This window comes from Gallus gallus, chromosome 3 (genome assembly GCF_016699485.2).
Source record: "Gallus gallus isolate bGalGal1 chromosome 3, bGalGal1.mat.broiler.GRCg7b, whole genome shotgun sequence".
Lineage (NCBI taxonomy): Eukaryota > Metazoa > Chordata > Aves > Galliformes > Phasianidae > Gallus > Gallus gallus.
In genome coordinates this window covers 53724090-53752004 of record NC_052534.1, presented here as the reverse complement: position 1 = coordinate 53752004, position 27915 = coordinate 53724090, and the positions used below count along the sequence as shown (strand labels likewise).

At 42.6% G+C, this 27915-nt stretch overlaps 1 protein-coding gene across 3 annotated transcripts; it reads left to right on the top strand.

Annotated features, from left to right (window-relative positions):
* Positions 1–77: 77 nt before the first annotated feature.
* On the top strand, positions 78–27769 carry HECA (hdc homolog, cell cycle regulator). Of its 3 annotated transcripts, none has more exons than XR_003074287.3 (5): positions 78–401; positions 16145–17185; positions 20323–20477; positions 20578–20675; positions 23364–23397. XR_003074287.3 is itself a non-coding variant. In XM_015284196.4 (4 exons), exons 1-4 carry the CDS (start codon positions 176–178, stop codon positions 23526–23528), a joined length of 1587 nt encoding a protein of 528 aa, XP_015139682.1. In that variant the 5' UTR covers positions 78–175; the 3' UTR covers positions 23529–27769. The 3 variants fall into 3 exon arrangements, 1 of the variants encoding a protein (XP_015139682.1); XR_003074288.3 differs by having other exon boundaries at positions 21381–23397; XM_015284196.4 differs by lacking the exon at positions 20578–20675 and having other exon boundaries at positions 23364–27769.
* Positions 27770–27915: the final 146 nt, after the last annotated feature.

Here is a 27915-nt window from a genome sequence, read left to right as displayed (position 1 = left end):
AGCGGGACACGCCTTTCGCCCTCCCCGCCCCGTCCCCCCCCCCCGGGCCCCGCCGCCCACAGCGGGCGCGGCGCGGCGCAGCGCGGCCCCGCCATGAGCCGGAGGTAGCGGCGGCGCCTTCCGCAGCCGCCGCCGCCCGCCCGCCCTCGCCGCCGCGGCGGCGGCCGGGCCCGCGATGCCGAACCAGAAGGGCGGCAAGGGCAAGAAGAACAAGCGCGCCAACAGCAGCGGCGACGAGCAGGAGAACGGGGCGGCGGCAGGCGGCGGCGCCGCGGCGGCGGGAGGCGGCGGGGCCGCGGCGGGCGGCGGGGCCGGAGCGGCGGCGGCGGGCGGAGGCGCGGGTGGCGGAGCGGGCGGCGCGGCGGCCGCGGGCGGCGCGGCGCCCGGCGACGTCAAAAGCGGTGAGCGACGGGCGGCGGGCGGCGGCCCGGGCACCGCGGCCTCCTGCAGTGGCGCAGGCGGCGGGAGGGAGCGGGCGGGCGGGAGGCGCGGGGGCCCGCGGGGCCCGGGGGCGGGGAGCGGGAAGGCGGCGGGGAGCGGCCGCCGAGCGGGGCGCGGGCGGCGGCCGCGCGTGGCGGGCGCGGGGAGGTGGTGCGGCAGGCCCGGGCGGGAGCGGGAGGAGGAAGGGGCGGGAGGGTGGAGAGAGCAGCGGGACCGGGCTGAGCTCCGCGGGCCCCCCGCGGCCTTTGCGGCTGGAGGGCCGGGAGGGTGGGAGCCGCAGCGGGGCGGGGGCCGTGGCCGGGCAGGTGCCGCGCGGTGATGCTGACAGCGGGGAGGCGCGAGGCCGCCCGCCCGGAGCTGCGGCGAGGAGAGGGGCAGAGCCCGGCTCTGGCCGCCCGCCGTCGCGCCGCCCTCCGCGCGGGAGGAGCGGGGCTCGGAGCGGTCCCGGCTGCGTTGTGACCCGTCCGTCTGCGTGAGGTGCCTGGAGGGAAGCGGGGGGCTTCGCTGCCAAGCAGGACAGTGCTCGGTTTGGAAATGCCAGTGCCTAACAATCCCTACCTTACTTCATCACGATTAAAGATGAAAGCCCTTCTTTTAGCTGCGTTTCATTTGTCCTGTGGCAGTAGTTACAAGTTTCATTTTCTGATCAGCCATTCTGTGCAGCCCTCGGTTGGCGCTTTGGTTTCCGATTCGGAGGAATTTTGGTAAGGTTTTTTTTTTTTTTTCCTTCTGGTTATTTGCTTTGCTGTTCGTCTTTGGAGGCAGTCTCCAAATTGCGATATTTTGAGCTACAACTAGAGGTGGGCTGGGATCTCTGTACACTTTTTAGCTAATCCAGGAGGAGGAATCTACGTTCTGCCCTTATGCTTACGGTGAGCTGCGTAGAGACCTTCATCTTGATGATTTCTTCTTTCCCCTTGGAAATTGGCCTCCAGCTACTCCCTTCCAAACACGCTGGAGGAGCTGGGAGGGTGAAGCACAACAGCTTCATGCTTTCTGGCAGTAGCTCTGCCTGGCTGCTGTTAGCCGGCGGGAGATCCAAGAGTCTTACTGCAGTTTTCAAGATGTCCAATTCCCACATATCGCTTAATGGAAACTTTTCCTTAGGAATGTTAGCAATTAATTACGGGTCTCTTTGGCTAACAAAGCCTTTGCCGTACTACTTTTATGAGATTATTACTTGCTTCAGAGAGTCATGGAGAATGTTTAGAATTTCCTTTCCTTTTTTTTTTTTTTCTTTCTTTTTTTGGTTATTTGTACTCAGTGATTGAGGGGAAAAGCCAGAAGGATTAGCAAGAACTGGATCATTTCTTGGACTTCAGTTTGGTGGTAGGATGTGTGCTTTACAGGTGATGCCCTGATGTTGGGGTGTTGGCTAAGCTAGCTGAGCGCCTATGAAGTTGAAGCTGCTTGTCCAAGACCTAAACTGACATGCTGCTTTATTCTCTCCTTCCTCGCTTCCTTGTGATTCCTTCCTTGTGGTCAGAAACATCCTCTTCTCTGGGCACCCCAGTCCCTTTTTTTATGTCCTCAGAACAGCGGTATGATGTTGGCTTCAGTATTTACGTGGAGTGCCTGATGAGCATAGCTGCTCTGTGGTTTGTCAGGATCGATGTGTCTGGTCACATTTTTCATTTCAGGTGCTCCGGGAGGTGTGGAGGAGTCTGTGTGGTTGTGAGCTTTATTTTGTCTGTGCTCCTGCTCGTCAGATAACCCTGAGCTGGAAGTTCTGTAAATTGCATTCTTACTGATCCATCCAGAGCTTTCAGCAGGCTTGGTCCAGAGGTGAATGAAGAAGCATCTCCTGTCCTGCAGCAGAGCTGGGCATCCAGTTCTCATGTGCAGGGATTCACAGAATCATTGCAGTTGGAAAAGATGTCTAAGGTCATCTAGTCCAACCGCCGACCCATCCCCACTGACCACGTCCCACAGTGCCACATCCACATGGCTCTTGAACACCTCCAAGGATGGTGACTCCCCCACCTTCCTGGCGGCCTGGTCCAGTGCCCAACTACTCTTTCTGAGAAAAAGAAATTCTTAATATCAGACCTGAAAATATCAGATGATGCTAGTAGATTCCCTGGTGTCTTCAAAACCTGTGAATCTGAAGTGAAGCTTCTCAGTGTAGGCCTGGAGACCCTCAGAGGCCAGTGGGGTCCCATTTCTAGTCCTGAGGTGTTTGTGAGGGACGGTGTGCTTGAGGTTAATTGGTCACTAAGCACTTTACTGAGGACGCAGCCTGGTACAGTGAGTTCTGAGGTTAATGGAGTTCTGCTGTCCGCAGTCAACTCTCGATTATTCATGGGAGATTATCTGGGTTGCAGATTAAGTGTGCTGGGTGCAGGGAGGCTGTTCCCTGTGCTGCTGCCCAGGGAGCAAGCAGCTGCACGCTGTGGCTTGTGCTGCCCATGAGCACCGGTCTTCTGCATCTCTTGCCTCTGTGCTGCCTGTCACCCATGCTGTGCTCTCTCTGCCCTGGAAAAGCAATTGGTAATTCTAATAACATAACCTGTTTTTCTTTTTTCATTAATGTGACAGGACAAGTATATAGAGATGAAAGCAGCAGATGTAATAGTTGCAGAATTAAGACTGCAAACCTTGTCTTGGCATCGTGGTGTTGGTACGACAGTCTAATTACGCAGTCACATCAGGACCTTGTTTCATCCAGGGAAGGGTTAGTGACTCAGATTGAAGTCTTCATTGTTCATTATGCGCTCTGTGTATTGATTCTGCCCAACATCCAAATGCTGGAATGAAACAGAATTTTTAACTTCCTCTGGGCTTCTCTCTGCAGGGAGGACTAGCAGTGCTGTGTTACACAGAGCTGCTGCTACAGCAGCCCTTTGCAGTGGAGAGGGGTTAACTTTTGCTTTGATCCTTGCACTGTTTTCCCCCAGAACATCAGTGAATTTTTCACCACCTGTTTGTGTTTGGTTTTAGTAGTGTTTTCATTTATGCCTATTCAGAGATCCAGCTGCTCTGGAGGGCTTCTGAGTTTGAGATTCTGGCTTCAGGATGTGGGGATCGAGGGAATGGAAAGCATAGCCACTGGACCAGATGTGATGACTTTTCTCCATCTTGCGCTGTAACTTTTTTTGCAGATACTGGCATAGCGTCCACAAGGAACATTCATGCTCTGTAGCTGTGCCTTCCATTCCTCCTTCTCCCCTCGCTTATTTTTCTATGCCTTTTCACCTCCTTTCCTGGAGAGTTCCCGTTCTCTGGTAGCATGCTGAAACACGTACACCTTCCTTCAGAGCAAGGAGGAGTTCTGTATATAATAGCTCAATCTTGACCAAAGTGACATTTATTTTCTATGCTGAGTGAGATGCAGGTCATGGGGTCAGGGTACTAATTTAACTATGATAATGCACAATTAAGGTGAAATTTGATGTAATAGCCTTATTTCTTAGATTTTCTGTCTTTAGAAGGACTGAAGGATATTCCTAAAAAAAAAAAAAAGTATTTTTCTAGATAATTTTCTATGTTAGTTTTCTTGATAAAATTGGAAAGTCTGAGCTATGATTATGTAAAATTATATCAGCAGCTTCGTTAGTTTTTGTCTCAGTGACTTCAGCCCTGTGGATTATTGGAGTTCCCCATAGCAGTAGTTGGTGATCTTCATATGCAGGCATGAACCGCATGAGGAATCAAGACATTTTGTGGATCCTTCGCTCAGAGGAGCAGCAGAGGAACGTCCATAGGGTTTACATGGGATCTGGCAGTTCTGAGTGGCAAATTCCTTTTCCATTTCTGTGTTTCTGAGCTTGGGCACTTTTTGTAGTAGCCAGTCTGCGTTTTACGACTTTTATCTGATAAACTTTTTGTGCCAATCCTTAGATGCAGTTGTTTCTGACTCCCAAAGTTCTTTCTTCCACCTGTTTCCTGTGTCTTGCATCTGTTCTTGGTTTCATTGTCCAGCAGATCCAAGTCCTCTTCCTCCTCTTTCTGGTCCCTGTCTTAACATCTTGCTGTTTTATTGCTGCGTCTTTGTCGCTGGGGTCTCTCCAGCTTTGGTACCACGAGAAAATGAGAAGGAGGAATAATAATGAAAAGGAGAAGCTAGCTGTCTGTTCTCCGTGTCTGTAGTTTTCCACTTTAATGTGGGGTTCATTTTAGACTTTGAAGGTAAAGTAACAAAAAATTGCAACATAGCTCTCTCTAAATTGCTGTCTTACAGTGTATTAAAGGCCATACTTTCTCCCCACTGGCATAGGTGAGCCCTTAAACTGCAAAACAGTTACAGCTAAGTGTGTTGGCTGTCCTGGAATTGCTGAGATTCAGGTTTACACAGGATCCTGGTTGTGAGAATCCTCCAGGGGAAGAAAGGCAGTGGTAGAGCTGTCAAAGGTGGGTACTTTAGGTCCCACAAGCAAGATTGTTCCCTGGGGTGGAGTTTCTGCTGTGCCAGTAGAGCAGTTGTATGAGTGGTGCCCGTGTTGATAGGGCTGGGCTGGCTGAGTTGCAGCTGCACGTCCCACCTGCGCTCCTGCCTTGGCTCAGCTTCCTTTAGCAACAGGAACTCCCTGTGGATCATTTCACTGAGGACCAGACCCCAAAAGGACAGTGAAAAACATAATGTGCCTTCCTAGTAAATTAGATGCTCTTGGGAGATGTGCAACAGGTTCACTTCACGCAGTGGGAGTATTGGAATATACATCAGCTCTGCACAGTGTCCTCCGTACCAGAGCTTTCTCTCATCAATCAGAGATATTATGCAATCATAGAATCTCCCAAGTTGGAAGGAGCCCACGAGGATCATCATGTCCAGTTCTTGGCTCCACACAGCACTACCCAAAAATCAGACTAGAAAACTGAGAGTGTTGTCCAGACTCATCTTGAACTCCTGGCAGCTTGGGGCTGTGCCCACTGCCCTGAGCAGCCTGTTCTATGCCCACCACCCTCTGGTGAAGCACCATTTTCTAACCCCCAGCTGCCCCTCCCCTGACACAGCTCCATGCTGTTCCCTCGGGCCCTGCTGCTGTCACACAGAGCAGAGCTCAATGCTGTCCCTCTGCTCCCTGTGAGGAGCTGCAGCTGCCATGAGGCCTTCTCTCAGCTCCTCTGTGCTGGGCTGAGCACATCCAGGGACCTCAACCACTCCTCATACATTTTGCCCCCCTGACCCTTCACCATCTTTGTGGCTCTCCTTTAGATGCTCTCTAGTGGTTTTATGTCCCTATATTGTGGCACCCACATTACTCCATGGAGTTGAATATTTTTTACTTCTCAAATAAAGAATAATCCAAGAAGCTTAAAAACTGTATCTGTAATCTTCATATTCATGTAAGATTTCTAGAGAACTTAACCGTAGTTACCTGGCTTTAAAATGGCCTGCTGTGCTTTTGCATACTCTTTACCTGGATTTCACAAGTTTGTAAGTTTTTTATTTACTTTCAGATGAAGATGTTAACACAGAATAAAAATAGGAAGAAGAAAATCAATCAGTGCAACAGTGGCTGATATGTTGAAAGCTGTGAATGGCCAGCCAGTAAGATTTACAAAAAAAAAAATTACATCCTGGAAGGATGATAGAGTCAGTAGATTTGTCAGTGCAATATTCAATTAAAAATATATTTTTAGAGCATGAATTGCTTTGATATTTAAGTATGGATTAGTATTTGCTGTCACATATTCCGTTGCATATAACATACAATTCCAGTCTGACCTTGTAGTGAAATTGTGTATTTGAACCTTGTTACTACCTACCTTGAAGGAAGGGGTCCCACTAATATCACTGAAACCACCTAGAATATCAGGTTTCTCTTCTGTTGCAATGAATATCAAAATCTAATTCATACGGACTTTGTTAAGGAAAACCATTTTTCTTCCTAATTCCATTGAGTTCTTCTGACTGCAGAAATCAATTGAATGCAAATTCCACTGTATCAGTGCAAATCGGTTTTGAAAGGACTTTCATCTTTCTTTAGAATTTTTAATACTATGCAGTTACATCCTTTCATGGTAAGTGCAAGGCATGTTCTGCAGATATTCACAAATGGGATCATGTCTGTACTGTTGCTGAATAAAATAAATATCCTTTGATACAAACAAGTACACACACATTTCATTTTTTATAACAGTTCTTTTTGCTATCAAAGTGGTTATCAAGGCCTGTCTGCATTCTGCGTTGTGATCAGTCACTGGTTCAAGTGTAGTGCTTGCGTGAGTAGGGGTTAGGTTTGATGTTTGTTAGATTCCATATGAGGAAATGCAGTTTTTGAACTGATTGCTTTACCTTCCCTGTACTCATCCCATATTTTCCTCCCAGTGATCTAACAAGCAGTGACAAATCAGCTTCTTGTCCTTAGAGACATTTATAAGTTTCCTTCAGCCTCACTTACAGCCTTGCATACTGACACATCCTTTGATATTGAAGTAGCATGATTACTGGCAGACGTATTTCCAGAGGAGGGCCACTAAGATGATCAGAGGGCTGGACCATCTCTTCTATGGAGAAAGGTTGAGGTAACAGAGCTTCTTTAGCTTGGAGAAGAGAAGGCTCCAGGGAGACCTCATTGTGACCTTCCAGTACTTGAAGGGAGCATATAAACAGGAGGGGGAACGGCTGTTTACATGGGTGGATAGTGATAGGACAAAGGGGAATAGTTTTAAACTGGGATGGGGTGGGGGGGGCTAGGTTAGATATTAGGCAGTTTTTCACACAGAGGGTGGTGACGCACTGGAACAGGTTGCCCAAGGAGGTTGTGAATGCCCCATCCCTGGAGGCATTCAAGACCAGGCTGGATGTGGCTCTGGGCAGCCTGGTCTGGTGGTTGGCGCCCCTGCACATATCAGGGGGGTTGAAACTGGATGATCTTTGTGCCCTTTTCAACCATTCTGTGATTCTCTGATTCTCTGCTTCTCTTGCTACAGCACGTGTGGAAAAAGTGGTGGTAAACCTTGCATCTAGCTCAGGGAAAAATAATCCAGCTAATCTTCAAGGTATCTGAATTAGAACAGGATTAGTAAGGCATGGGCTTTTTTTAAACAGTTCACAGAAATTCAGATAATTTCAAACAGGCCTCTTGAAGTAGTAACCTAGCCACTGGAGTGGATAATTCCATTTTGAAAGCTTCCAGGATTTTGAGTGGAGTGCTGGCACTTCCCGGTAGACTTCTGTGACATTTATCTTGAGAGCATTCTAACCTTTATCTTTCTCTTTTGCAATGGCAGAGTCTTTCAGTCCTCCTGCCAGGGCTTGAGTGGGATATTGCTGCTGTTCCTGTCTTGAATGCTTGCTATAAGAGGAGGTAGCTTCAGTCAGAGCCTGGCTGTTGAATATGCCTGGTATTCCCCAGCTCTGCTTCTGTGCTACAGATAAGCATTTTGGGAGCAGTGTACAGTTGAGGCCTCCGTGTGCTGCACAGATGTCAGAGATGGCCCAGAGGCGGGGCTCGAAGCCAACACAGCATAGTGAGAGAGACATCTATTGGAACCGACAGCTCCAACCTCAGGAGACGTTGTCTTGCAGAGATGCTAGTTACTGCAGCTAGGGCGGCTTCATCCCCAGCTTCCCACCGAATTTATACCAGCTTCTTTAGCCTTTCATGTGGAAAATAAAAATATTGTTGTATGGAAACTTGGAAAGTGTAGACCAATGATACAAACACCCTTAGACTTGAAACTAAAAAAGAAAAGGTGCAGATACCATTTGATTCAACCTTTTCTCCTTTTACTGTTCTTTTTCTTGTGCTTTTGAGCAGGGCCTCATGGCTAACTGGCTTTTGTTCTGAGCAAATCGAGTCCGCCATGTTTACTTCCAATAGTGATTTAGGACACCTGTAGCTTCGTTTGCCTTATTACATTTTTTCCTTTATTCTCAGCGTGAGTTGGAATTTACTACTGGAAACTTGCTAAGGCAGGTGAATTGGAATCTGCTTTAATTACTAGAATATCCTAGATATAAGGATATTTTTGAGACACCAGGGTTAGTTTATTGTAACATTTCAGGATATTGCATTTTATTAGAAGGCTACAGTAAGATAATTTAATGGTGGAATTGCTTTGCTGTGAGAATGATTCATGTATGGACAAAACCACAGCCAAGGTTCAGAACATACTAATGCCCACCAGCCCTGAGAGAGTCGCCAATCTCTGCATTCATCATGGTAGAGGTCTGTGTAAAAATCCTTACTTGGCCTGGTGATGCCAACTCAGAATTAATGTGGCAGTAGCAGGAATACATTGACGTTAGTTGTGATGCTGATAGAAGTAGAGGTATGAGTTTGTTCTCCCTGATATGGTGAACTAGTGATGTTTTTGCCTGGAGTGTTTAAGTACATACAGCAAGTCTGGTCAGGATTTTTCCTAGGCAGGGAAGTTCTGTACATCCTGAACAAAAGACCAAGCTGGTGATGGACTAGTTGTTCTTTGTGCTTTGATGACAGATTCTGAATGGAAATAAGCTGTCTAGTTTGTCTAGAGGATAACAACAATGTAGATTTTGGTGATTGCTGTAAGATCTTATTACCAGCTGTGTTGGCAGAGTTGATCCAGCCTGAGCACTGGTGGCTGCTGTGTAAGCAAACTGCAAAACTGTGCTCATGTAGGTGCCTCCCTTCCTTTATACAGTTCTGCTGTTGACTTTCTGACTTTGTTGAGGTGATGACTGAATGGGGTGTCAGTGATTGAGAGCCACTAACAACACCAACTTTGTATCATGTGCTAATCATTGATTTCATAAACAAGCATTTGTTCTAGCAGTGCTTCAGGTTAGAAGGCGTCAACATAACAGGTGTGCCTTCATGATTTCCATTGCATCTTCCCACTGCTATGTAGCTGTTAGGTCTCTCTCAGCTTTTCTGGGGAAGAGACACCTTTGGAGGCCAAGTATGAAGTCAGCGTAAGTGAAGTATATGTAGATGGTTCTAGCGCTGCTGAGCCCTCCAGGAGTCTTGTCAATTTCTGGGTGAGCCAGAGTTTAGCAACTCTAGATTACCCCAGGTGTTCCCTTAAGAAGGGTGGTCACCTCACATGACTACTCACGTCGTAGAGCTTGTGACATCTTGCACATTGGGTAAGCTGTCAGGTAGAGCTTTTGATCCCTTCCAATTGTAAATATTGACCACTGCTACTTGGCTCTTGAGGGTATGATTCAACTCCCAGCTCAGCACGTAAGTGACAACATGCAAGTGATTAGCTGTGGAAAGCTTTGAGCCAGCCTCCCACTGTGATGAGGGCTTATCTAGAGTCCATGGCTCTTACAGAGTGATGCTGGTGGGTCAGCACCAGGGGTCACATCAGTCTGAGCTGTTCTCCTGCATTGCTTGCTGAAGATGAACTTCTGATGCTGGCTTTTCTTTTCAAGGATGTCATAGGGAGTCTTATGACACAAAAGAAGCCTACATTTTGGGTGGTTTAGAAGGTACTGCTGTCCTGTTTCTTCCCCTTCCTTCTGGAGTATGGCTGCAAACTAATCTTCATCAGTCTGCATAGATTGTCAGAAGTTTTGGATAGAAATCAGTCATCATCGAGTGTTATCAATGTTTGCTGTTATTTATTGTTGCTTCACTGAACATCCATGCCTGCCTTTTTCGATCCACTTGTGAAATGCTTTTTCCCATTGTATTCTTCCTGCTCCATTCAGTCTCCTAGGAAGGTAACTGATTGTTTCTGCAATGCTATATGGTTTGTGCTGTTTAACTCATTATGCATATGGCAGTACTGTGTTGTCACTTCTTGGTAGTCTTTTACATATCAAACTGTATTCCAGTGATTACAAAAGCAAACACATTGGGCAATTAATACAAGTGTTCAGTCTGTTTTATTGTTGTGCTTGTTTTTTGTCTTTCCAGTTGCATTGCAGTCTTAGCACGGTGGTATTGTCTGAGTTCAATTAAAATAAAGCTATTCTGGTGGTAGAGGAAATAGTGACGATTCATGGAAATGGTTCGTGGATAGTAGCCTTCCACAGAAATAACTCAACTCTAGTTCAAGTTGACAGAGTGAACAGATTCTGGCAGTGTAAGGCTGTGAAGGGAATGCTGTCCATGCAAAAGTGGTAGTAAAGGTTCAAGTGCGACATATGTGTCGCATAGGTACCTTTTCTGGGCTAGGTAATGTACTGGCAGGTAGAGAGTCCTTGACGTAGGTGGTGAGGTACTAGAGTGGTGGTAGATCAAAAGCAACCAATAGTGGGTGTCTTGCAGCTAAAGCAGTGCCAAGACCTTAGTTGTTTTTTTTTTTTTCTTGTCATTTCTGTTTCCAGATCCATAACAACCTCCTGTCTTGTCATAGTTGCTTTAAGATGACAGTAAGGCTGCCTCTTCCAGAGCCTCGCTTCTACTTCCTCTGTACCCTGCCTTACATTCTTAGTATTGCCCTTTGGGCTTTACTAGCATTCCTATGTCAGTGTGGTGAGCTGAAACCTACACTGACTAGTACAGGAAATAGTTATCTGTTTCTGTTCACTGACTGAAGACCTCTGGGGCTTGCACAATGGATAATGTGGGAACATGGAGGAAAGAGCTAATTTTGCTTAAGGCACCCACATTTAGGATTTAGAACAAATAAGAACAGTCACGAAACTGAAGCCATGGAATCATGGCATTTGGCTTGCTGGTTGCACCTTCGGTTTCCTGATGGGTGTGTAAACAGAAGTAAACAACATTCTCCGCCATTTACTTCATCAGAGAGGAGTTCCTCAGACAGATGTTCTGCTGCTTTCATTTGTGTCATGCAAAGGGAAGGGTGGGCTTCATATACTGTCTTAAAATCTTTCTTTTTTTGTGTGTGTAGAAACAGGTTAATGTGGTTTATGCTGAAGGGGATTTATCTCATTTGTTTCTGTTCCTGAATTCTACTGATGTTTAAACCTGAATGGAAAAACTGACAAAAAACCAAATGCCCAAACCAGATCACTTCCTTGCAATATTCCATCATGTTCTTGTTTTTGAAAGAAAAATTAATTTTATGGTAGTTCTGTCAGAAATATAATCTTGTTGAAACAGTGAACGATCTTGGCCCAGATGTACATTTACTCAGATTATTACGTATTATTTCTATTTTAGAGGACATTTATGAGCTGCCCCTTAAAACTACATTCAGAATTACTGATGAAAATCACTACAGTGGAATATGAGAAAACATTTCTTTTTTATGTTGAACCATAAATTCTTGAAAGAGTCAATGTGCAGCAGTAGTTCCAAATCAGCAGCCTGCCCATTACAGCTGTGCACTTGGGTCTACACACCAAATCTGTTCTGCTGCACAAAACTACCTGCTGTCTTGTTTTGTTCTCTCAGGCTATGAGAAACATCTTGAAACTGAAAGGTAAAATAGAGATACTTCTATGGTCAGTTAGGCTTTCTTTCAGAAGAGTGGATGCTTCTCTGATACCTGTTAGTCTTTCATTTTTCCTGTAAGTTATTATTTTTTTTAACTTCGGAAACTAGAAGTCTGATGGCATACTAGCTTCTTGGAATCAGTTTATATTCAGGTGACAAACCGGCTTGGGGCTGCGGATATGGATGGGTAGTTTAGCTCACGTGAAATTCAGTTTACTTCCCTTATTTGTGTATGTCTCTTGATGGTTGCGGCAATACTGTTACTACAAAACACAAACATGGTGATCTTATCTCGAAGAACAGTCTTCAAATACATTTCTAATTAATGGGAAATAGAAGGGTTTGATAACAAGTTTAGTTTTGTAATTCTGTAATAAGTGCTTTGTCTCATTTGGAAAATGATGATGAAATAATGTAAAGCACTTTTGAGGGTCTGAATTGATTAGAAGAGCTGTTCACGATTGCTAGCGTGGCTCTCATACTAAGTAATCTGAATGCTGGCATTCTTGCTCATATGACATATCCGTTGCTGTGAACTAGTAAACTTTCACAAAAAAAGTTTCTTTTCTTTTTGTTGCTCATTTGTTTTTTATGTAGGAACACGTGGCGTGACTGTGTTTGGATGGAGGCATGGATAAAGGGAAGTTTGAGGGGATATTTTGTCCTTAAGTATGTTTTGCACAGATAGACCTGATGAAACTTGTAATATTAGACTGAACTGAATATTGGCTCAATCATTTTTATACACGTTTCAGCAAGTGGAGATTACCGCCTTCTTAGATTCGCTGGTACCACAGAAGTGTTAGGGCTTAATGCTGCAACAGCTTTCATTAGCCACAGTAAATGTTCCAGGTTGTTGTGGAAGTGCTGCACCACGTTTATCAATGCCTCAAAATTAGCAGACTTTGTAATAAGAAACTTTGTCAATGAAAGCAGGAAAAAAAAAAGTGAGCAAACTAGTCTTTCTTTACTGTGCTGCAGGAGTGCAGCCATGTGGTAGAGACCTGCTGGTTTTCTAGTCTTTCCTGTGTTCCTGCAGGGACACCAGTGGAATTTCACGAGTTCCCAGATGAGGTTTGTAAGGAGTAGCTGCTCCTCTTGGTAATTATGTTTTCCAGGGAAACTTCAGTGCCACTATTTGAGTGGAGTCTTTTGTGTGGGAGAAAACTTGATTGCTCTCTTGCTGTCTTCCAGCTGTCCTAGACCTGCTTCTGCTGTGATAATTGATGTGCAGCCAATTTACACTGAGTAGGTAGATCAGATGAAGAAATGTCTGAAAAAGTTGTCATCTAATTAAGTTAAATGTGGGGAAGAAAAAAAGGACATCACTGTCAAAAACAGAAATCTTTTTCTTTCTCATAATTACATTAGGTGGGAAGTTCTCTGTTTATCTGGCATATGAGTTCCCAGGGAGGAGTTGGAGAAGATCACATTCTATAGTCCTGGAATGTGTAGGTCCGGACTATTGAAAAGAGGAAAAATCTGTTGAAAATCGCCTTTAAAAGAGTCTCTAGACATGCAGGACGTGTTTATAATCAAATAATTGTGGATACATTCTGTTGAATACACAAGCTGGTTTGATTTCTTTTTTTCTGTATTTCAGACACTTCCTTTATTGATCTCAGTGTTTGTCCACATCGTGAAAAGGCAGTAAACTTTGTAGAGAGTTAATGATCGTGTACTTTTTCATCTGAAACCAGAACCATGTTTAAAGTCTCATTAACGAAATACCTTTCTTTTCTAGTCAATTAGTGTTACCAGTATGGAAGAACAAGTGTACGGTCTTAACTGGAGATCTCTAGGCATGTCTGTGCAGTTATGTTCTTGTCTGTCAGCTATAATTATGTGTGCAGCTGTTAGAACATTTACTCTCTGGAACACGGGGGGACCGTAAGTGAATTGTTGGCATGTCCTTTCTTCCTGCCTTCTGGCAGTGGTGTATAAGAATACATACTAGAATGGGTAAATGTAGGAAATGTGTGAGAGCTGTCCGTGGTGGTACCTCTTGTATCTTGCTGCACATGATGATTTGCCTTCATTGGTCTCAATTTATCTGATGTTTTTTTTCTGACATAAACTGCAGCAGGTGCCGTAATTGCAAACTATGCTGTCAGTTCTTAAGTATGATAAAAGAATGACTGGCAACAAAGACAAACTTTGCAGAGATGCTTGGTGTGACATAGTGTGATTTGAATCAAAGGTGACACTGTGAGAACGTATGGAGATCGGTGTGAGTTGGTAGCCTCACAGGTTTTGATTCAGGGCAGATGAATTATTGTTTCCTTTTGCTCTTAGCTTCTGTCCTCATACTCAGTAATATGGAGTTAAAACGTGGAGAAGAATCAGTCACTGGTTGCCAGTGAAATCCATGCCTCTCAGGTGATAACCTAAAGCCTGCATGTTCTTAGCATACTTTTCAGACACCTGAGACAACCAGCAGAGGAAGAATGTCACCTGTATAGAAGGAACTTCCAAAGAGGCCTGAGAGGGTGCTTCTCTTATCTAGCACTGTTCTCTCCAATTTGGCAATCTGTCTTCTTTTCCTTTTTATGACTGAAGAAGGCTTTTTCTGCTTCAGAAAAATGTTCTCCAAAACGTGCCATTGTTGCAGTTTATAGTTCAGACCCTGAAGGAAAGGTATTGCAGCAAACTCTCCTTGCATCTGTGCTGTTTCAGGCATTTGAAGCAGAGGCAGAGAAGCAAGATGAAGGATGTAGCTTGTTCAGGGAACAGCTTGGGAAAGTCTTGTGCTTTGTGCCCATGTGTTCTGGGTAAATAAGTCTGAAGAGCTTCAGTGATCTTGAATTTTCTGAAGGTTACCTTGAAGGTGTTTTGTTTGTTTCTAGCATTTTAACAAGTTGTTAGAAAGGGGCAAAACCACTAGCATGCCAATGACCTGTTGTTGCAAAATGCTTTATGTATTGCTGCTGTGTGGCAGGTGATTATGTGTACTGTGTCTTTTTGAAAGTAGAAGTGAGTGTAACAGCATAAAACCCATCATCCCTGTGCAAATTATGTTACATTATTCAGGCTAGCAATGACAAGAGCTGGATTAAAAGCAATGCAAGCATATATATATATGTATGTATATTTATATATATATTTTTTTCCTGGCTTATTAGGTAGAAATTTGAAATCCTAGGGAGAAATAATGAGTCTGCAGCAGGCTGTTGTGATGAGGCATGGTGCATGTCCCTTGTAAGTCCTTGAGTTCTGACTGGCACCTGGGAGCTCCAGGGAGACCTCTGTGCTGGTTCATGCTGGGTGAGGTAGCACTTGACTGGGGAAGACCCTAAAGAAGCCTGCAATTACTTGAATTCAGTAAAGCAGAGGTAAAAAGGCAACCTGACAGCCCTACTGGAAAGGTGTTTCTTTTGCTGAAGTAGGAAGTTAAAAATAAAACAGATTTATATCATATTTGACTCAGCATCCAAAAACGTCATGATTAGACTCAACAAAGATCCAGTGGAAACTCAACATGAAAATTTCTTGCTTTCCAGCTGCAACTGTGCAGATGGTAATCGGAGTATTCCGTAGCCTGTGGTATTTAGGTGAGGGAGGAGAAAATGTTATTGGTCATAAATACAGAATATCTGTGTATCTGATACTGTTACAGGGAAAGAATTGAAATACTCTATTCTTTGCTCAAGGATATAGCAAAGGCTACTGCTTTGCTGATAAAAGCCCATGTGACATTTGGCTTTTTAACCAGTCTGTTTTGCTAACTGTTTGGTTTGTGAAATCTAGCTGCCAAGTAGGTCAGTAATGGCAGTATGTCCTCTGTTTGCCTGAAGATGTAACGAAGGCCTTCCTTTCTGTACAAGAAACACGAGCTATTTGTCTTGCTGTTCAAAGTTCTCTGCTTCCTGTTTCCCTTCCTATCCCCTGTATCTTGCTCATTCCTAAAAAAAAGATCAGTTCATGCCTTTCCTTGTGACTGCGAAGTCTGTCTGTATTATCTTCTTATTTTTCAAACCAGCATCTCTGTGTGTTTTTTCCGTGTTGCCTCTCAGACTTCAAAGCAGTCCTCCAGAAACATTCACAAAGCTTTCTCCTTAAAGCTCGCTTCTGCGATGATGTCCACAGAGCCTTGAGGAGGGTTAATGCTTCTGAGGTTTTTTGTTTTTGAATACTGAGCTGTTTGTATTGTCTGTTTGCTTCCTTATTCTGTATTTTGTTTCTTTCTATAGCTTATACTTTGCTTATACTTTATAGCTTGTACTTAGCTTTTTTTTTTTTTTTTTTTGTCAGGGACTGTTTTTGTTCTGACCCAGAACTAAAGCTTGTAGGCTCTTTGATAATGTTGAACATCAGTGAGAACTCACATTCGTATTTGGCACAGCATTTAAACTAGCAGCGTGATGAACAGGCCACAAGCAGCGTACATTATTAATGTGTCTGCTTTTGTTCCACAGAAGCCCCTTGTGCTACTCCATTGATCTGTAGCTTTGGAAGGCCAGTGGACCTTGAGAAGGATGACTACCAGAAGGTTATATGCAACAACGAGCACTGCCCTTATAGCACCTGGATGCACCTTCAGTGCTTCTACGAGTGGGAAAGCAGCATTCTTGTCCAGTTCAATTGCATCGGCAGAGCGAGGAGCTGGAATGAGAAGCAGTGTCGCCAGAACATGTGGACAAAGAAGGGATACGACCTCGCTTTTCGCTTCTGCTCCTGTCGGTGCGGGCAGGGTCATTTAAAGAAGGACACTGACTGGTACCAGGTGAAACGAATGCAGGATGACAAGAAGAAGAAATCGGTGTTGGAGAAGAGCACAGGGAGGTCTATGGTGGAATCAGCCGAAGAGGCCAAAAAGGGCAGGCCAGCCAACAAGCCACAGAAGGGCTTAAGTCATGACATCCAGCGAAGGCATTCAATGGACAGGCAGAACTCCCAAGAGAAGAGTGTTATTGGTGGCAGCTATGCCGTTCGCTCCCCCTGTGTCTCTCCTGGGCAGTCCCCACCAACCGGCTACTCGATCCTTGCCCCCACCCACTTCAGCGGCCCCCGCTCCTCACGATACTTAGGAGAGTTTCTGAAGAATGCCATCCACCTGGAGCCACACAAGAAGAACATGGCTGGAGGGGGAATGTTCAGGAATGCGCACTTTGATTATGGGGCAGCTGGTTTGCAAGCACATCGGTCGGGACACTTCGATGCCCCCGTGCAGTTTTTGAGAAGGCTTGACCTATCTGAGCTTCTCACTCACATACCTAGGCATAAATTGAATACTTTTCATGTGCGAATGGAAGACGATGCCCAGGTGGGCCAAGGGGAGGACCTGCGGAAGTTTATTCTTGCTGCTCTTAGTGCCAGCCACAGGAATGTTGTGAACTGTGCACTGTGCCACAGGGCATTGCCAGTGTTTGAACAGTTTCCGCTGGTGGATGGAACCCTATTTCTTAGCCCATCGAGACACGATGAAATTGAATATGATGTTCCCTGTCACCTTCAAGGTACAGGTTGTCTGTCCGTCATGCTAGGTTTCATTTGGTGGTGGGACTGCTTTCCATACCCCACTCCCCATTTTAGATTTTCATTCTGATTCAGCATTTTCAGTTGCACTCTAAGGCTTGGAGGCATGTTCAAATTACAGTGTGGGTCAGGTTGAAATTCTTGGCAGGAATTACAAAAAACAAATACTGTGTGGAAAGATCCATGCCTCGTGGTTTGTTTACAACCAGGAGATATCTTACCAGGTTTCTACATAGACTATAGGAAGATTTTTCAGCCATCCATCCTTGCAGCGTGTGTGTACTGATTTACATTATGAGTTTTCCTCCTAGACATACATTAACCTTTTAAACAACCTTTTACATTTCAGCATGCTGTGCCGCGGCATGGATGAAAGTCATGTTTGTACTGCCAGCCATGCCTCTCGTCTGCTTTCAGACTAGAGAATATCAGTTTTGATTTATTGGAGATGATATTTTTTTGCATGGCAAGGACTGTAGACTGGCCTGTGTTAGTGCAGGCCTGGCGAGGATGATTTCTGTGTCCTGGAGAGGTTGGATATAGTGAAAGTAAGCTTTTATTTATTCTGGAAAGGAGTGGTGATGGAGTAGCGAGGGATTTAGACTTAGTTCCAAATTCCCGCCTGTTTGGCCAGCACCCTGACCGTGTCCCAGCTCTGTGCTGAGCAGGGGCCAAGGTATGTGTTATTTTTCTCCTCCCAGAGAAACAAACAAACGTGGACTGGGATGGGCTTCAGCTCTTCCCAAAAAGTATGTCTGAGTGAGTGGGAATGGCACAACACAACACATCTGTCCTGCCGTCTGCTGGCAGCCAGTGTGGCTAACACAAGTCAGAGAAACTAGTCCTAGTTTAGTGCTCAAAAACATAGAGTTCTGTGTTGAAAAGTGTAACGGGAATGCATCAGCAGGAGGTATTTTAGCACTTAACTCTCCTTGTGTTAAATTTGTTTTATCTCATGCATGGTCATAGTATCTGTTATATAATAATGTTCCTTTGCTCAGCAAACTTTGTATTGTTTTCTTTATTTAAATCACTGTGTGCTAAGTCACTGACCTGTATTCATGCTAGCATTATCGTTTTCGTCTTACCTAATGTACTTCAAAGGGAAAAAGTGATAAGGAAACATAGAAGTTGAAAAATCTCCAAGATAAACAGAATATACCTGTGTGAGATAACTGCTTGTTGGCTGTTGTGAAGAGGCCCTCCACGATGTGCTTGTGCTCTTACCACTGCTAATATCTGGTTTAGTAACAGTGGAACTTGTCGCTCGTTAACTTGTTTGCCACTAGGAAAGAAACTCTGCCAAGTGTTGGTTTTTTGTTTGTTTTTGTTTTTGTTTTTAATTAATTGCTCCTTACCCATTTGATGGTACACCTGAAAAACTTGTTCAGACAAAATGCTGTGAATAATTAATGGTTAAAAATTTTACCTCGTTATCCTGGGTAAGATGGTTTATTATCAGAACTACTGTTCTCAGCTTGGAATGAAATTAAGCTTGCAAGGTGCTGTTCCAGGGTGTTATTTTCTCTTCAGTAAAGAAAATCACTTCTTTATTTCAGGCATGTTTAAGATATCAAGAGTCTCGTTTCCTATAGCATAGGAAGGATCCTGTAGGATCCTGAAAATTAAGTGGTGGGAAAATGCAGTATTCTAATATGCAGAAGCAGAACTTAAGATGATAAAAACTGCTTGTCCTCCTATGCAACACGAAGCTTTAGTGCATGGAGTTACTTGAAACTCTCCAATCTTGAGTTAAAGTGAACACTTTAGGAACAGAGCTTATTAAATTTGCACTTCAGTCTCATCACATCACATTGTCTAAAACTGAACACTCTGGAGTGACTCAATTTACCAGCTCATACCAACAAATGTTTTTGTGCATTTATATTTTAAGAAGAATCAGGTTTTCCTTCTCATTTTTTCTAGAATAGTTGGTTTAAAAATAAAACAATTTAAAAGAAATCCATTAGTTTTAAAGTATCTGCTATGAACAAATCATAACTTGTTACTATTTTATTTCACTTACGTAGAAAAAGCACACAAGTTGTGTGCTCTTTAAATTACAAACTGTGATGTGTCCAGTGCTTTGATGCTAATGAGCACAAATTGCAGTCCAACAAAGCACTGTCTGTATGCAGTCAGTCTTGCTTTGTATTTGGTTTGTAACTGCATTACTTCTTAACATTTTCTTGTGTAGCTGTGCAAAATGTGATAGGTTACAGAATTAGTTCCCTGTGTAAGTCCGCTACTAAACTGCAGATTGATTCAATCCCTGCAAATCAGACCTGTCTAGATTTGACATCCTTGTAATTTGCATAGGGCTTTTTGTTTCATGGGAAGCTCGCATCTTGGATTTTGCACTGTTGTGTTCAGTGACATTTGTGCAGAGGTGATACTTTGTTTTAAAATCCAAACCTCTTGATTTTTGTGGAAGGCAGTATACATCAGTTTTTGGAAGTAGTTGTGTATATGGAGCGTAAGTTCATGGTAGAGCTTGATAGACTTGAAGGTTTGTATGGTACGTTAAAATCTGTGTAATATATAATGTTTCTAAATACAGTTACTATCAATGAATTGTCAGGAAAATGTACAGGAAAGAAAACTGCTCATCCGGTTGTTGCCTTTTTTCCACAAGGAATATTAGTTCCTTAGTTCTCTGCTTGCTGGAAGATTTTGGCAAGCTGTTAAATGAGCCTATACCCAGCTTGCTTCAACACTTCTACGCTTTCTCTGTCAGATGGGGATGCAGCTAAGGCACAGTCTTCTTGTTGGAAAAACTGCAGCTGATCATATAGCTTAATAACCTGGCATCTGCTCATGTGGTTTAAGCAACTTTTATAAAGTATTTTGCTAAAGTCTACAGCAAATAGAGGAATAAGAGGATCAGAAATGGGCAGTGTTGACTTATTCCTGAGTTTCACATCTATGGAAAATATCTTCAGTCAAGTCTGACGTATTTTCCATAGAGAAACATTTATTTGCTTATCTTTCACTCTTTAAAAATAAGATTTTAATAAGGTATGATTTGTATCACTGAAGGGCAAATAACACATTGTGGGAAATGTCTGTTTTAATCTTCTGTTACAGTCTCCTTAAGAAGTGTGTTTCCTGTCCACAGGAAGGCTTATGCATCTCTATGCTGTTTGTGTAGACTGCTTAGAAGGGGTTCACAAAATTATCTGCATTAAATGCAAGTCCCGATGGGATGGAAGCTGGCATCAACTGGGAACTATGTATACCTACGATATTCTGGCAGCATCTCCCTGTTGTCAGGTCAGTATCGTACGTAAGACTCCTAAGATGAAATTCCACTAATGATAATAAAGGTCTGTGTTTCTCTTCTCCCATCCCTTCCTTCACCCTTCTTTTGCAGCCTATGAGTGCAGTACAAGAAAGCTGACTGAGTCCCTGTCCCTTGATCTTAACTTACGGAGTACAAAGGCCTATAGCTAGACAAAAGCTAATGTAATGGTCAGTGGTCAATGCTTGTTTTGTTTTGTGTTTTTTTTTTTCTTAATAAATCCCCATAAAATGCATTCACAATTAAAGCTGATGCTTGGGATGATCACTAGGAAGTATCTTTGGTATCATATACAATTCGAGCAGTACTTGAACATTGTTTAGCAGGTGGTCTGTGTAGTTGCTTGAGGTTTGTTTTATCCTAAGATAAATGTAGTAAAAAAGCCAAGAAAATTGAAAGGTTTAAGGAGTCTTTGTGCGTAGAGATACCTGTTTCTCCTTAATCTTTTCTGTGACTGACTGTGCTAATGGTATCCTGCCACAGCCTGGAGAAGCTTAACTTTCATTAAATGCTCTCCTAATTTATGCTTTTGGTAGGAAGGAGGCAAGGCTTCAGGTTACTCCAAAGTAGACACATGCCTGAAGCAGCAGGACCATCAGTATCTAAGAAGTCTTCCTTTCTGAGGAGTGGAAACTCAGCAGTTTTGTTGTGGAGGCAGGGATGATGCACAGTAGGGAGTCACTGAGTGCTGTTTTCGTGGGTATGGCTTGGTGGTCCCTTTTAGCATGTCAGGAGCCAGCCATTGCCTTTAAACATGCAGGATTTGTCACTAACTTAGAGCAGGTGCTTGCCAAGATGTTTGCGTTCCACCACTTTGTGGTGTTGTGGATGCTTTCCACAAAGATTTGTGATCTCTTTGTTTCTAACTACTGCAGAGTTCCAGCTGTTTGTTTCTGAGAGAGGCTCAAAAGGAGGACTGTCCCTGGTCTTAAAGATGTGGCAATACAAGAGACATCTGCAATATAGTTTTGCCAGCATGTGAAACTCAATTTAATTTTAAATTTAATATTTCTGCCAATGCTCAGAAGACAAGTGGAGTTCCTGGGACTTGAAAAAATGACATTGATTATATTGATATAATATATAATATTATATCAGTTACATATCTATTGATTATAACTTAAGACATTACCTCAGTTTTTGTGCTTCTTGAGATTTTAGCTATTTTAAAATAGGGACTTTCAGTTATAAAACATTGATACTGACTTGCTAGCTCAATAAAATAGAGGAAATTTAAATCTGAATTGCTTCCATTGAATGTGCAAGGCAAGAATTAAGGTCTCATTATACGTGAATCTTAATTGTGTGATTAATGGACAGTGTGACAGTACAAGGTAAGTAATAGAACTGAATATAAAACCATTAGCTTCAGTGTCTGTGATTGCTGGGTAATATGTATTATTGTTTCACCGCAGTTGTTACAGATGATTCTGGGCATGCAGAGGAATGACATTTAAATATGGTGTATAATTTAACTCTGAATTGCCTTGCTGATTTCTGTTTTGAATAATATCATACCTTATTTCAAAATATTTAATTGTACTCCATGAATGTGCTTGTAGGATAACGAACTACAGCCACTGTCAGGTTGCTAGCAGCCAGCTGATGGGCTGAACTGTAGCAAGAGGAAAAAGCAGACTTTTTTAAAAAGAAAATACTGTAAATCCATTCCCTATTAGACTGTATTTCTTAGAATTTCTGCTTTTCAAGCAGGGCAGATATCTGAGAACTTCATGTTTTCTTTCTTTTTGAGTCTTGTCTTAACAGCAGTAGTACTTTAATAATTTCTTCCTCCTCTCCTCCCAAGAAAATGCATTAAGTCAAAGGTGATAGAGAAAATCATTTGTTCGTTTCAATGAAGAGCTGAAGCTCTCACTGGCATATTAGTCTGTGGGGTTAAGCTGTGGTATGTATCAGGCCCTCGCTGCTTGTTTGTCATCTTTACTCATAACCTCCTTTGTGATCCTAAGTCTCCTCCATTTCTCCCGAGTGTTTTTGTATTGCCTGCTGAGCTTTCTGTACAGGAAATGGGCTTATTTTCTCAGCTAGATGTCTCCTGAAGACCTTTTTTGTTGTTCTTAGTACTGATCACGAATAGCTCTGCCAGCCCTTACCCTTCATCTTTAATTGTTTCTCCTATCTACTCAGTTAATGTTGGTCCTGCCTCAGTTGGGTTTTGTAAAATAGTTTCTGTGCTTTAAGTGACCTGTAGTTTATGTAACCTGGTGTGCATTATAAATGTTTAAGTAGATATTTAAAGTGATACAATACCATGCCATACTGATAAAGGAAATTGAGTTATACATTTGTTAAACCAAGAAGATTAGATTGTTATACCAAAGGATTAAAGTGCTGATACATCTCGTGGAGAGATCAAAATGTAAACCTAACAGACACACGGTGGGAGCTCTAGGGTAAGGATTGCATGGCACGCATGTGAAGTTTCTCTCCTCACTTAAGGGCTACTTTTGTGATTTATTGAGACAGCACTTCATATGCCGAGGACATTAATTTGTTCTGAGGTGAACTAACACGAAACAGCCCTATGCATATATGAGCTTTGAAATTCTAAACCACCTGTCAGTCACAGTGGATGATATTTGAACTCTAGGCTTTATGGGCTATAGATGTTATTTCATGTGAAAAAAAATCTACATGCCTGTAATTTACTGGTCTGGGTGAAAAATGTCCTTACTGGCAGGCACCATAGCTGCGGGTTTCCTGACTGAAGCTGTTAACTACCAGAGGCCAGGGCGGTGTGGCTCTTGCTGAGGCGAGGAATTGAAGTGAATCTGGTTATTTCAAAAGTGTTTTTCTTGTTCTTTCTTTCTTTCTTCCTTTCTTTCTTTTTTTTTAAGGCTCGACTGAACTGTAAGCACTGTGGGAAGCCAGTAATAGATGTACGGATTGGCATGCAGTATTTCTCCGAATACAGCAACGTCCAGCAGTGTCCTCACTGTGGAAATCTAGACTACCACTTCGTGAAGCCATTTTCTTCATTTAAAGTTTTGGAGGCTTATTGACGAAAGCTTTGCTTTAGTAATAGCTATTTTATGGGTATTTCAACTTTATTACATATCTTTTTATAGAATTCATTCTGTGATGAAATTACTTTCTTTTCTAACTGAAAGAGCAGCTTCTTTGTCTGTGTACATATGAATATGTATATATACATGTTGTTAAATCAGAATCCTCCTGATGAGATCTCTGTCAAGGTTGGAGGCAAGCCAATTTTAATGGCCTTTGAATATATCCCAGGTGTGGGGATAAAATGTTCAGCTATAATTATTTGGTTGTATTTTTTGTATTATTGTAATACAGTTGAGAGAAGGGTGTGGGGAGACCTACAGGATGCAGAAATATGTCCAGGTGGAAGGTGGGTAATTGTGTAGGGTTGTTGTGCCTCTAGCATGGTGGAAATGGGAAATCCTTGGAAAGAAGTTGTCCCATTAGTGTTAAATTCATCAAATCTCTTGCATCCCAATGGGGGCAGGAGCATACGTATCCCAGACTTGTGGTTGTTTTTGTGGGCTTTTGTTCAGGTTTCCCAGGATGGGGGAAAACTAAAATATTGTGACAAGTGAATGTAAATCTATGCCAAAAAAGCTAATCTTGAATTATTTTTTGGCATAGTGTCTTCCTGCCATGTATGTTTGATGTGTGTTCCCCACACTGACTGATCGTATGGCAATAGGGCTGCTTCCACCAGTGTTGTAATGTTACCAGTTGGGTCATTTGTTTGTACCAAAACAAGCTGAATATCTTAAAATGCTTTATTTAAAGATATTTCTTCACAGATATTTTAGGACCTCATAATAAGTGGAAGGAACAGGCTGAACTGGATGGGGTTGTTTGTATGTGTCTGCTGGGGCTGGGGCTTTGCTTCCTACTGCTGACTGGTGTGACTGATTCGGAAAGAGGACCACGAAGTGGGATCTGGGCTGTCAGACCTGTAAGAGCTGAGAGGCACCTAATATGACGCATGGCATTTGTTTTCAAGTCAATGAATTGCTGCACCTTTGTCTTTCAAAAGTTAAGTAAGACCAGGGTCTAAAAACTTGGAGACTTTTTAGAAAGCAGACTTAGTGTATTTACTTTCTACATGCCTCTGTGCTGTATATAGTAGTCTCTGCATTAGGCAGTAAATTTGTGTTATAGGGGTTGGCCCTGTAGAATCTGCAAATTTTGTTTTTCACTCCCCACTTTTTCCTTCTATAAATAAAAGTTTTTAAATAGGCTTAATAAAAGTTTTAATAGGTCACTGATATTTTACGTGGCTACTCAAGCCAGCAGTGATGCTTGCAAGGGCTTTCTTTGTTCACAGTGTATTTATGGAATGGTCGGTCACTCAAGAGGTGTGGGTTTTGATTCTCTTTGTGAGATGGGATTATGTTTTGTTTCTTCTGAGGTTTATCAGTTTTCCCCAAATTACTGTCTTATTGTATCTGTAGAAATCACGATCTTGAAAATGACCCTGATACTCTGCACATCCTGGGAAAGAAAACAAAAAAGTCAGAAGCCAAAAAAGCATTGCATGCGCTGGGCAGAGAACTATGCTTTCTGCTAAATTAAGAAAATAATGTGCACATAAAACTTGAACTGAATATCCGTGTTTCTTTGTGCATAAAAAATGCAAAATTCACAGTTTTATTCCTGGCTGTCTTCATTGCAGAATTAGCTTCCTTTTAGTATTAGACGCTTCAGATAGTACTCAAGCTGCACAGAGGGCTTATGTTGGCAAAGATCACTTACTCCTAACTTGAGTGGTAATATTCTTAGAAGCAAGCCAACTCAAGCTGATGATTTTCACATCTGGATAGGGCTGGGCTGTCTCTGGCTGGTGAGCCAGAACAGCAATGTTAGCAGGCTGTGCTGTCTTACATCACTGGCACTCCCTTCGCCCTGTCCTCACTTCTTGTCCATGTGTTTGTATCTGGAGCACATCCTTGGGGTTTTGTGCAGTTGTTTCCTCAGAGTGTGTTTTAAAAGTTTTGGGAAATCCTATTTCCTTTTTAAGACAAACTGTGGGAAAAATTTTGAGAGACTTAGCACCGTTCTGGTGTGGTTACCACAAATCCAAGTTACAGCTACTCCATTTGCAGTGGTACCAGCACTGTAATTGTTGCCTACAGGAACAGGATCTGGCCCAGCCATACCTGGGCTGGAAGAAGGTGGCTAGCAGATAAAACATTATTAGCTCTGCATTACAGGCTTCCCTTGTAGGGAACAAACAAGTTACAGTTTGAATTAACAACTTGGGCCCTTCAGCTTCAATGGTGTGTTCCCAAAACCTGGTGGACATAGGGTGGTTTGGAGTCACCTTATCTGGCAGTACTGTGAGAACCAGATTAAAAGCACAAGTACTGGGTGATTCCAGCAGTCTAAAATCACACAGCAAAGACAACTCCTGTAATGAGAAAAATTAAAATATATATGTGTGTTTTGTTTGATCTTGAGTGCTAGTCATTCAAGCCTTGAGCCTAGGGTATTAATCCCCACATGCACTACATGGATAATAAAATAGTAGCATTCTGTATCCATTTTTTTCAAACATTTGGTGAGGAGAGGTGTCACTGTGCGATGCACGTGGTAGGGCAGAAGTGGGATCTGGAGATCTTCTAAATACTTGTTCATTTACTTTCCTTAGAGTAGCTTAATTTATGATTTTATTCTTTAGGTACTTAGATGCCTCTCCAGATACATATGTACGACAATCGATATAAGAGTAGAAATGGAAAAAAGGGAATTTGGCTACTTTTTAAAAACACAAGCATATGAAAGGTTGTACAGTATATTCAAGTCAAAACCAAGAATGCCGCAGACTGAGAAAGTGGGAATGGAAATGCCTATTTAAATTATTAACAGTGAGAAGTTATGTACAAATCTATCAAAGAAAACAATTTACTTCTCCTTCATCTTTCCCTTTTAATTCTGCTATTAAGTGAGTCTTTGCTGCCGCTAGTGGAAATGCCTGTTTTCTTGCAAAGTGTCTCTCTCAACTGGAGTTTAGCAGCAGATGTAGAACGGCAAAAATGATCCTCAGTGGAAACTAGCTGAACAACAGAAAGATTCTCTGAACTTTTCCTCCAAAGTAAATTGTCCCAGTTTGTAGAGAATGCTGTCTCTGCTTCTTGCTAATACAGAAATCTGTTCATGGGTTACTGCAAAATGTCAGTAAGATTTTGTTAGATGCATCAGATTCCAATCAAGCAGTTAGACCTACCCTTTTGGCTGGGCGTTGAATAAGCACGAGGGCAAAGCTAACTTCGAGACTTAACAGATACTTAAGAGGTTGAAGTGCACAGCACTTGGTTTGCTATCTATCATGATGACCATTGGAAAGAGTCAATGGGATTTTGTATGTGTCAAAAGGGAAATGATTTGTCTAGGCAAGGAGCTGCTTGCTTTGCTTGTTTGGCTGAAGTTTACTCTTCACTACCTTTCATTTTTCTGATGCTGTGTGTTCTTTTTAGTCTGGCCTGTGGTCAGATTAAACTGTGCCTGAAGTATGTTTTGTAAATGAGAATACAGTCCTCTGGATTTGGAGGTACATTCTACTCTTCCGAAATGCACGATACTCCTTGTGATAGTAATAGGAGTTGCATGTGCAAATGCTTTTCTTTCCAGTAGTTAACAATGTTTTCCATAGGAGAGGCTTGCATTTAGCTAGACTTAATATTTTGGATGTGTAAATGAATTCATCCATCAGTAGTACATTTTAAAGTAAATTTTGATAACCATAACTAACAAAATGGGCGTCTTTTACATGCTGACATGTAATTTGACATCTACCAAGGTGAACAGGCTGAAATTCTTGTTCTAATGCTGCAGAGTCATGACAACTACAATGTCCTGTAGCCCATAGACTATTCGACAGTCTATTTGCATTAATGTGTCCAGTAGTGAGCAGTGTATTCATAATGAATTTAGTTGGGAAAATGAGGTATATTCCTACAAGGGAGGCATCTAACACAGTTTTGTTTTGTTTTCATGTACTCTTCATTTTGCTGTACCAGGTAACTGAGGACAAACATGTTGTTGTAAGGCCACTGGTGAGAAAACCCCTCAAAAATACACTTGTCCGTTAAGGTTTCTTGTTGAGACATTCTTGGATTGCACTTCTGCAGATGGAAGAATATGTACATAGCAAATGAATGTTGATGAAATTAAAATAATTGGTTATGATATCATTTGCGTGTGTTGTTAGAGAATATTTTGTTGTGACTTCTCTGTATTAAAAAAGTAATAAATACCAGACAGCTAATAGTGTGGGTTCTTCTTTCCCCGCTCTTCTGTCAGCTACTTCTTACACATGCCCTGTACAGAGAAACATAATATATTCACCTCAAATATTAAAAGAAAACAGTTTTTTAGTGTCATTTGAAATGAAGCTGTGGTGTGTGATGTGTC

Coding starts and splice junctions, on each gene's coding strand:
- HECA (XM_015284196.4), top strand. CDS start 176: ATGCCGAACCAGAAGGGCGGCAAGGGCAAGAAGAACAAGCGCGCCAAC. Junction 402..16,144: donor GCCCGGCGACGTCAAAAGCG/GTGAGCGACGGG, acceptor TTTGTTCCACAG/AAGCCCCTTGTGCTACTCCA. Junction 20,478..23,363: donor CAGCATCTCCCTGTTGTCAG/GTCAGTATCGTA, acceptor TTTTTTTTTAAG/GCTCGACTGAACTGTAAGCA.